This window comes from Cuculus canorus, chromosome 34, assembly GCF_017976375.1.
Source record: "Cuculus canorus isolate bCucCan1 chromosome 34, bCucCan1.pri, whole genome shotgun sequence".
NCBI classification, from domain to species: Eukaryota; Metazoa; Chordata; class Aves; order Cuculiformes; family Cuculidae; genus Cuculus; species Cuculus canorus.
Genome location: NC_071434.1, coordinates 57,659 through 67,532, shown reverse-complemented (window position 1 = coordinate 67,532; position 9,874 = coordinate 57,659). Strand labels below are relative to the sequence as shown.

The 9,874-nt window shown below is 55.7% G+C and overlaps 1 protein-coding gene across 1 annotated transcript; it reads right to left on the bottom strand.

Annotated features, from left to right (window-relative positions):
- Window positions 1-472: 472 nt before the first annotated feature.
- LOC104057261 (reticulon-3) lies at window positions 473-9,203 on the bottom strand. The gene is made up of 9 exons (XM_054052563.1): window positions 9,007-9,203; window positions 7,500-7,556; window positions 4,822-5,613; window positions 3,345-3,552; window positions 1,909-2,047; window positions 1,728-1,797; window positions 1,568-1,614; window positions 1,366-1,424; window positions 473-909 (listed from the first exon to the last, which is right to left on the bottom strand). Coding segments are annotated over exons 1-9 (1,557 nt in total). The 5' UTR covers window positions 9,191-9,203; the 3' UTR covers window positions 473-908.
- Window positions 9,204-9,874: the final 671 nt, after the last annotated feature.

Genomic DNA, 9,874 nt, shown 5'->3' with positions numbered 1-9,874 from the left:
CCTTCGAGGGCTCAGGTAGACCCTCAGGGTGGGACGCATTTAACAGGGGAATTGCCCGTTTAAAAGGACCATTGCCCCTTTAAGGGGCGGGGGATGGTCCTTTTACCTGTTGACCACGCCCTCTTTTAAGTGAATCCACTCCCATTTAAGTGAACCACGCCCCTTTTATGAACCCCACGCCCTTAACATATGGCCACGCCCCCTTGAAGTAGGCATAGGTCCCCTAAGGGTGGGTCTTAGGACAATGAGGTGTCACTTGAGGGGTCCCAGGGCCATTGGAGGTCACTTTGGGGGGGTCCTAGGACAATGGGGGGGTCACTTTGGGGGTCATCGCAGGGGGTCCCTATGCAAAGAGGGGGACGACACCTCCATGGCGGTGCTTTTATTGATGCCCCCCCCAGGCTTGGGGGGGTGAGGGTCCCCATTTCCCTCCCCCTCACTTTTTGGGGGTGGGGGGTACAGTGCGGTTCGAGGGGGGGCTGAGCCCCCCCCAAGGGAGTCTTACAACCCCCCCCATCCCCCCCCTTTTACAGCAGTTACAGACATTTCACCTTAATTAACATTAAAAAATTAACAATGGGGAAGGGGAAACGAGCTTTGGGGTGGGGCACAAAATTGGAGCAGGGGGCAAGTGGGGGATTTGGGGTGAAGCCCCCCCCCCCCCCCCCGGGACACAGTTCAAGGTTGGTGGGGGGACGGACAGACAGACGCCACTGTGAGATGGCGGGGGGGGAGATTTTTTAGGAGCGGGTAGTTTTAGGGGGGCTTACAAGGTAGGGGGAGGCGTTGGGAGGTTGAGGGAGGTCTGATATCGGGGGGCCACCCCAATATTTCCCTTCCCCCCTTGATTCCCCGCCCCTCCCCCGGTGGGGGGGTCATTCCAGTGGCTTCTGGGCTTCAGCTTGGATCCTATGGGAAGAGGAGAGAGGTTGTGTGGGGCACAGGGATTTGGGAGGGGGACACAGGGAGTTGGGGCGGGGCAGGAGACTTGGGGGGCTGGAGGATTTAGGGGGGTTATGGATTTGGGGGGGGCACAGGGACTTGGGGGGGGCACAGGGTGATTTAGGGAGCTGGAGGATTCAAGCGGGCCACACACATTTGTGTGGGCGCTAAGGATTTCGGGGGGGCTGTGGGATTTGGGGAGGGGGGGGCTCGATTTAGGGGGAGGGCACATGGGTTTGCGGGGGGCTCAGGGTGATTTGAGGAGCTGGGAGAGCCAGGGGACCACAGTGATTCAGGGGGGCGGTCACAGTAATTTGGGAGGGGTCACAGGGATCTGAGGGGGGCACAGGGATTTGAGGGGGTGTCCATAGATTTGGGGGTCCTCTCGATTTGGGGGGGGAGGGTGAGAGCCCTGGTTCTTACTAAGCCCGCAGCTCGGCGACCCGGCGCCGGACAATGCCCACGTAGTGATTGATCTGCATCTGGTAGAAGCAAATTGGAGGGGGGTGTTTAAAGCTCCCCCCTTTTTTTTGGGGGGGAGGGCAATCTTTAAGGTCCCCCCCCCTCATTTTTAAGTGCTCTCCCCTTTAGTTTTAGGGCGCCTCCCCCCCTTTTTAAGCCTCACCTTGTATTTCTCGTAGAGGGGTGGGAGGGTGAAGGCTAAGAGCTCAGCTAGAAGAAAGGGGGTGTCAGTTTTGGGAGGGTCCTGCTCCCCCAAATGTCATTTTTGGGGGTGCTCCCCCTTAAATGAAAGGGGGGGAGGGTATGGGGGGGTGTGCACTTACCGAGGATGAGGAGGGTGATGCCGTTGAAGACGGCGCCCACGTAGGTCAACAGCCACAAGGTCAAAGCCAGCTTGAATTTTTTGCGGGGGCATGTTAAAAGAGGGGGGTTTTGGGGGGTCCCCAGGGGGTGAAAAGGGGGGGAAGAGGATCGGGGGGGGAAGGGGGTAGGAAGGCTCCCTACCTTAAGGGAATCCACCAGGTCCTCAACGAGGAAGAGGCGGAGGAGGAAGCGAAGGGCTCGGTTGAGGTGAAGGGAGAAAGCAGAGGTGAGAGCATGGAAGGTCTCAGGGGTCAAGGTCATGTCCATGTCCAAGTAGGTCCTGGGAGGGGGGGGGATGAGTTGTGAGGAGGTCTAGATCTCCCCCCCCAAAATCATCCTGCACCCCAAAAAACATATTTGGCACTCCAAAAAGTATATTCTGCACCCCAAAATTGCCCTGGATCCACCACTTGAAACCCAAAGCCTAGATCTCACGGGTCAAGGTCATGTCCATGTCCAAGTAGGACCTGGGAGGGGGCGGATGGGTTGGGGGGGAGAGTCAGACACCACCCCCCCCAAAGAAAATCATCCTGCATCCTAAAAAGCATATTTGGCACCCCAAAAAGTGTATTCTGCATCCCAAAATTGCCCAGGATTGCCTTGAAGCCCAAAGCCTGGAACATCTCAGGGGGTTACATCCAGGTCTAGGTCAGATCTGGGGGGACACAACGAATTGGGGGGGGGCCCTCAGATTTGGCCTTCCACACCCCAAAAATCTACCTGCTCCCCCCAAACCTCAAAGTTCCCCTGTGCACCCTAATGGGTGGGAGGGAAAAATGGGGAGGGACGTCCAAAATGGGTGGAAGAACATAAAAAATGGGTGGAGGACTCCCAAAACAGGTGGAGGAACATCAAAATTAGGTGTTGGATGCCCAAAACAGGTAGAGGAACCTCAAAAGTGGGTGTTGAATGCCCAAAACAGGTAGAAGAACCTCAAAAGTGGGTGTTGAATGCCCAAAACAGGTGGACGAACCTTAAAAATGTGTGGAAGAACCTCAAAATTGGGTGTTGAACTCCTAAAATGGGTGGAGGAACCTCAAAAGTGAGTGGAGGACTCAAAAACTGAGTGGAGAAACGTCAAAAATGGGAGTTGGATGCCCAAAAGAGGTGGAAGAGCCTCAAAAATGGGTGGAGGAACCTCAAAGTTCGGTGTTGGACGCCCAAAACGAGTGGAAGAACATCAAAAAAAATGGGTGGAAGAACCTCAAAAATGAGTGGAGAAACCTCAAAGGTGGGTGGAAGAACCTCAAAAATGGGTGGAGGAACCTCAAAGTTCGGTGTTGGACGCCCAAAACGAGTGGAAGAACATCAAAAAAAATGGGTGGAAGAACCTGAAAAATGAGTGGAGGAACCTCAAAGGTGGGTGGAAGAACCTCAAAAATGGGTGGAGGAACCTCAAAAATGGGTGGAAGAACTTAAAAAATGTGTGTTTGATCTCCAAAACAAGTGAAGGTACCTCAAAATTGTGTGTTGGACATCCAAAATGAGTGGAAAAACCTCAAAAACAAGTGGAAGAACCTGAAAACTGGGTGGAGGAACCTCAGAAGTGGGTGTCAGACCATCAAGTCCCCTCTTACTGGAAGGGATGTCCCTCTTCGGTCTTCTGGAGGGCCTGGATGACGGCCTTGTAGACGCGGAGGCTGATGGTGACGGAGAGGAGGGCGAGGGCGAGGTGGGCGACCACACTGACGGCGCTGAGGGCAGCGAAGGAGACCAGGAGGAGGAGGCTGGCACCGAAGGCCACCGCGCTGCGACGGGCGTCCCGCCACAACAGGAGGTCCCGGGCTGCGGGGAGGGGACACGGAGGGGACATCAGGGGGGACACCAGGGCCTCAGGTCACGTCAGAACGTCAGAACCTCCCATGGCTTCCTTGGGCCTCAAATGGCCCAACATGGCCTCGATTCACCCCAAAAATGAGGCTAAAACCCACCCATCGCTTCCTCCCCCGTCCACCGCCTCGGTAGGTGCACGCACCAATTAATGCCCCCCCCCCCCCCGATTAATTAAAGCTCATCACCATTCATTAACAGCTCCCACCCAGGGTGGAAAGCCACCAAATTGCCCCAAATCCCCCAAAATTGCTGAAATCCACCCAAAATTGGTCCAAATCACCCAAATTGCTCCCAATTCTCCCCAACTTGCCCCAAACCCCCAGAACTGCCAAAAATCCCCCAAAACTGCCGTAAATTAATGCAAAATCCCCCTAAAATTGACCAAACCCCCCCAAATGGATGCAAATCCCCCTAAAATTGCCCCCAATTGATGTAAATTCCCTCAAAATGCTCCATATCCCCCCAAAATTGGTGCAAATCCCCCCAAATTGCAGCAAATTCCCCTTTTTCTCACCAAAACAAGAGGGTCCCCCAACCCCAGCAGCATTTTGGGGCTGAATCCCCCCTTTTGGGGTCCCTTCTTGGGTTTCTGCACCCCAGTTTTGAGGTGAAAAGGAGCTCTTAGAGTGAAAGAGCTTTTTTGGGGATCAATAGGAGTTTTGGGGCAGAAATCCCCGCAAATCCCCCCTTTTGGGGCTGAAAAGGAGCTTTTTAAGGGGTGGAAAAAGCAACTTTGGGGGCAGAAAAGCAGCTTTCTTTTTTGAGCTGGAAAAGGAGATTTTTGGGGTGGAAATGAAGCTTGTGGGAGAGAAACCGAGCTTTTTGGGGTGGAAAATGAGATTTTTGGGGAAATGGAGCATTTTGGGGCCAGAAAAGGCCCCTTTTGGAGCAGAAAGAGATCTTTTGGGGCAGAAAAAGACCGTTTTGGAGCAGAAAAGGATGGTTTGGGGAAAGAATAGGCCCTTTTGGGGCAGCAAAAGACCTCTTTGGAGCAGAAAACAATGTTTTGGGGAAGAAAAGGCTCTTTTGGGGCAGAAAAGGAAATTTTTGGGGCAGAAAATGCCTCTTTGTGGGCAGACAAGGCCCTTTTAGGGACAGAAAAAGCCATTTTGGGGGAAGAAAAGGCTTTTCTGGGGCAGAAAAGGCCCTTTTTGGGGCAGAAAAGGATGTTTTTGGGACAGAAAAAACCCCTTTTTATGGCAGCAAAGGTGCTTTTTTTACCTGCCAGGCGGGGCAGGCGCAGGGGGGGCTCGTTCGCATCCCCGCCAGCGCTCACGGGGCCCCGGTTTGGCTCCCCCACCTCCCGCAGCGCCCGCAGTGTCACCCGCTCCTCCTCCCAATCCCGGTTGCAAATGGCGGCGGCACGGGGGGGGGAATGGTGAAAGGGGGGCGACGGCGGCACCACGGTGACACCGGCAACGCCGGCACGGGGAGTAACCGGGGGATCAGCAAGAGGAGCCTCCTCAATGACGGTGTCGTCGGAGTCACCCGAGCTGTCTGCTTCGGCATTGCCGTCGCCGGTGATCCCATTCTCACTGGCGCTCACGTTCCCGGTGACGATTCCAACCATGCCGTTCCCAGTGGTGATTCCATTCCCGGTGATGCCATTGCCACCATTCCGCTCCACCAAATCCCAACTCAAGAGCTCGCTGGTGAAGCTGTGCATCTCCCTCACGCACTTGGACACCTCTTCCAACGCCGCGGCGGTGCCAGAGGTTTGCCGGCACAAGCCACCGGAGATCTTGCCGGTGATGCTCCCAAGGCTACCGGCGCGGGGTTTGGCCGGGAAGTCGCAGACTCGATCTTCAGGGATTTGGCTGAGAACTTCGCGTTCGCCGAGCAAAGCAGTGCCGTATTCTCGGTCGAAGACTGCGCGATCTGGCACGACCTCAAAAGGCGATTCCGGTGAATCGGGTTCTTTCGGTGCAACCCCCCCCGAAGATGAGGAGATCCCGGTGGGATTAGGAAGGACTCCCCGGTTTCCAAACCCAACTGGAGCCGCCGTGGCACCCGCTGGGGCCAGAGAGAGGGGAGAGAATCAGGAGAAGGGGATGCGGATTTCGGGGGGGGCGGCATGCGAAGATGGAGCACGGCACTCCTGGCGCCCAACGCTTCGGCACAGCCATGCAAGGGGGGGGGTTTCCACAAATTCATCAGGCAAGGGAAGGGGGAGGCCCAAAAATGGGTAGAGGACTCCAAACATGGGTGAAATAACCCCAAAAGTGGGTGGAAGAACCCCAAAAATAGGTGAGGAACCTCAAAAATGGAAGTTAGACACCAAAAATGGATGGAAGAACCTCAAAAATGGATGGAGGAACCTCAAAAAGGGGTGAGGAACCTCAAAAATGGGAGGCAAGACATCTAAAATGGATGGAAGACTCTGAAAAATGGGTGGAGGAACCTCAAAAATGGGTGGAAGAACCCCAAAAGTAGGTGAGGAACCTCAAAAATGGGAGTTAGACACCCAAAATGGATGGAAGAACCTGAAAAATGGGGGGAGGAACCTTAAAAAGGGGTGGAAGAACCCCAAAAGTAGGTGAGGAACCTCAGAAATGGGAGTTAGACACCCAAAATGGATGGAAAAACCTCAAAAATGGGTGTTGGAACATCAAAACTGAGGGGAGGGTCCCAAAACTGGGGGGAGGGACACTCAATTTGGGTGGTGAACCCCAAAAATAAGGGGAGGAACCTCAAAAATGGGGGGAGGAACCTCAAAACAGGGCAGAGGAACCCTCAAGTTGGGTGGTGGACCCCAAAAATTGGTGGAGGAACCTCAAAAATGGGTGTTCACCACCAAAAATGGATGGAAGAACCTCAAAAATGGGTGGAGGAACCTCAAAACTGGGCAGTGGACACCCAAAATGGGTGGAAGAACCTCCAAAATTGGTAGTGGACCCTAAAAATTGGTGGAGGAACCTCAAAAATGAGTGAAGGAACCTCAAAAATGGGTGGAGGAACCTCAAAACTGAACATTGGACAGCAAAAATGGGTCTTGGACTCCAAAAATGTGTGGAAGAACCTCAAAAATGGATGGTGGACACCCAAAATCAGTTGAAGAACCTCACTTTGGGCCTAAAACCACCCGGAACAGGAAAGCAGAGCAGGATTCACCCCCACCCCCCCAAAGGTTTGGGATTTCAGTGTGGTCACAGCCTCCCCCCACCCGCAGTTTTGGGTCAAAACAAGATGATTTGGGGTCTCCAAAGGGGTGGGAGAAGACGGATTTGGGGGTTCCTCACCTCCCCCTCCCAAGTCGCCCCGAATTCCGGGCTCGGATCCAGGTGGAAAAGGTCACAACCAGGCGGCGGCGGGTGAGACGCGGGTGGGTCAAAGGGAGGGGTTGGTTTGGGGTGAAAAACATGAGAAATGGTCAATTCTTCATCAATCAAGCAAATGGGGGGGGGGGAATCGGGGAGGGGGGTGTCGTGCAAAGCAGAAGCAGCAGCCGTGGGGCAAAGGTGTGGGGCACAGCCAGGAAGCCATGGGGCGAAGCCGTGGGGCAGCCACGAAGGTGGAAAAAGAGGGATTGAAATTGGTTTAAGAAAAAGAAAAAACAGTGAAAGAAAAATGTCTAATTTTGGAGCATCTCAAGCACTAAAAGGGATGGAATTCGGAGGTTTGGGGGGGTGGGAAGGGGGCCTGGACCTCTTTATGCCCCCCAAAATGAGGTGGGGGAACGCCCCCCCTCCCAAAAATGTGGGGACTGGTTTTGGGGTCCCCCCCCATCAGAACCAGAATCAAGGACTCCTAATTGGCATCTGGGACCCTGAAATCGCCATCAGAGCCCACCAAATCGATGTTGGGGACCCTCCAAATCCAAGAGGTGAATTATGGGGTCTCCCCCTCGACATTTTTCTTCCTAGGGGGACAAAAATTCATTTGGGAGGGGGGGAACTTGCCTGATGAAGCCGGAAAGAGAGAAACAGGTTGGGAAGAAGAGGAAGAAACGGGGGGATCTGGAAGAGAAGACAGAGGGGTGAGACCCAGGGGTGCCCTCAAATCCCTCCTTGAGGCCCCCCCCCAAATTCTGGGGCCCCCCAAAATCGGGGGGGGGTTGCTTTGATGGGGGGGGCTTCATTTTGCTGAATCCAGTGAGATTTTGGGGGTGATCACCCCCAACTCGGCGCCGATGGTTGATTCTTCACCCTCCAAACAGGCTCAAAGCAGGGGGGGCACCCCCAAATTCTAACAGACTCGTTTCTGCAGGAATTTGACCCAAAAGAGATGCTGAAATGTGGGGTTTGGGGTATTATCACCCCCCTCCCCCCAAAAAGGGGGCCTTGGGGGTCATTTTTTTAGTGGAAATTTCCTCATTTCTCATTTTTAGGGCAAAATCGTGCTTTCCCCCCCACACCAAGCAAAGAAATCCAATTTTTGACCAAATTTGAGGGGGTTTACCCCATTTTTTACCAAATCCAGGGGATTTTACTCCATTTTCCTCACGCTGGGGGTGGGAGCAGCACAGATGGCACCGGGTCACCCCAAAATCTAACCTCCCCTCCCCAATATTTGGGGTGAAAACACAGGGATTTGGGGCCGGGGAGGATCCAGGGGGGAAATAAAAGGTTTTGGGGTGAAATCGCAGGTTTTGGGCAAAATTAGGGGGGACGGGATGGGGTTGGACCCCAAAATCAGACGGAACAGCCCCACAGATCTGCCCCCCCAAGGTTTCTGCCCCCCAAATCTGCCCCTCCAAAGGCTTCTACCCCACAGATCTGTCCCCCCCAAAGGCTTCTACCCCACAGATCTCCCTCCAAAGGTCTCTGCCCCACAGATCTTGACCCTTACCCCCATACCACCCCCAAAGCCCTCTGCTCACTGTATCTGCCCCCCAAAGGCCTGTGCCCCCTATATCTTGGTCTCTGCCCACAGATCTTGCACTCTGCCCTCTAGATCTCCCCCCAAAGGCCTCTGCCCCACAGGTCTTGACCCTTACCCCTATATCTCCCCCCAAATGCTCCTGCCCCCCAAATCTCACCTTCTGCCCCCCCTAGATCTCCCCTCAAAGGCTCCTGCCCCCCAAATCTCAACTTCTGCCCCCAGATCTCGGTCTCTGCCTCCTAGATCTCCTCCCAAAGGCCTCTGCCCCCCAGATCTTGCCCCTTATTCCTCCATCTTCCCTCCAAAGGCTCCTGCCCCCCAGATCTCACCCTCTGCCCCTCAGATCTCGTCCTGTGCCCCCAAGATCTTCCTCCAAAGGCTTCTGCCCCACAGATCTTGACCGTTCCCCCTCAATCTCCCCCGCAAAGGCTCCTGCTCCCCAGATCTCGGTCTCTGCCCCCCAGATCTCCCCCCAAACGCCTCTGCCCCACAGATCTTGCCCCGTACCACTCTATCTCCCCCCCAAACCCCTCTGCCCCTCAGATCTCGCCCCACCGCCCTCTGCCCCACCCCACCCCCATTTACCGGCGCAGGAGGCGGAGCCCGCGCCTCCCTCGCAGCCCCCGACCTGGGACTGCCCAGAAGAGGGGGAGGAAGAAGAAGAGGAGGAGACGCAGGGGGCCTGCAGGGCGGGCTCGGCCATGACTGCGAGCGCGAAGCCACGGGGAAGCGCGAACCGTCGGAGCGGCGGCCCCGAGCGACTGCGCATGCGCGTAACCGGGAGGGGCGGGTTAGCGCGCAAGGGGCGGGACCTCCAGAAGAAGTGGGCGTGTTTTGAGCTACGCGGATGCGCACAGCGCACGGGTTTGAGCCGAAGAGCGTGGCTTTAGGGGAGGGGGCGTGGCTTTGCATGCGCAGATCGCTCAAAGAGCGGCAGAGGGGCGGAGTCTCAGCACGCGTGGAGGTGTGGAGGGGCGGGGTTTGGATTTGCGCATGCGCAAACCGCGCAGGTGCTCAGCCCCACCCCTCCGCCGCAGCCCCCGCGCGGCTCCGCATGCGCAGCGCGTGGGCCGGTAGGGGAGGGTGGAGCGGCGCCTTGCGCCATTGTCTCCGCTCGCGTTGCCTGATGGGAGTTGTAGTCCCAAAGCTATACCGGTGTCTATAGGTCGCGGGGAGGCACAGATAGGGGGCGGGGAGCTATGAGGAGCCTCCTATAGGGCTGTGTGGCCTATAGGGCTCCTCTTAGGAGGGGCAGGGCGGTGGCTTTATTAATATGTTTAATAGGCGACGCCTAAGGCAGAAAAGAGCCCGTTATGGCCCCATTGGGGTCACGTGGCCACGCCTCCCTGGGTGGTTTGCAGCTCCCAGTGTGGCTACGTCCCCATCGAAACCACGCCCCCTCAACTAATCAGCGCGGACAACGGCTAGGCTGGGGTGTGGGGGCGTGGTTTAA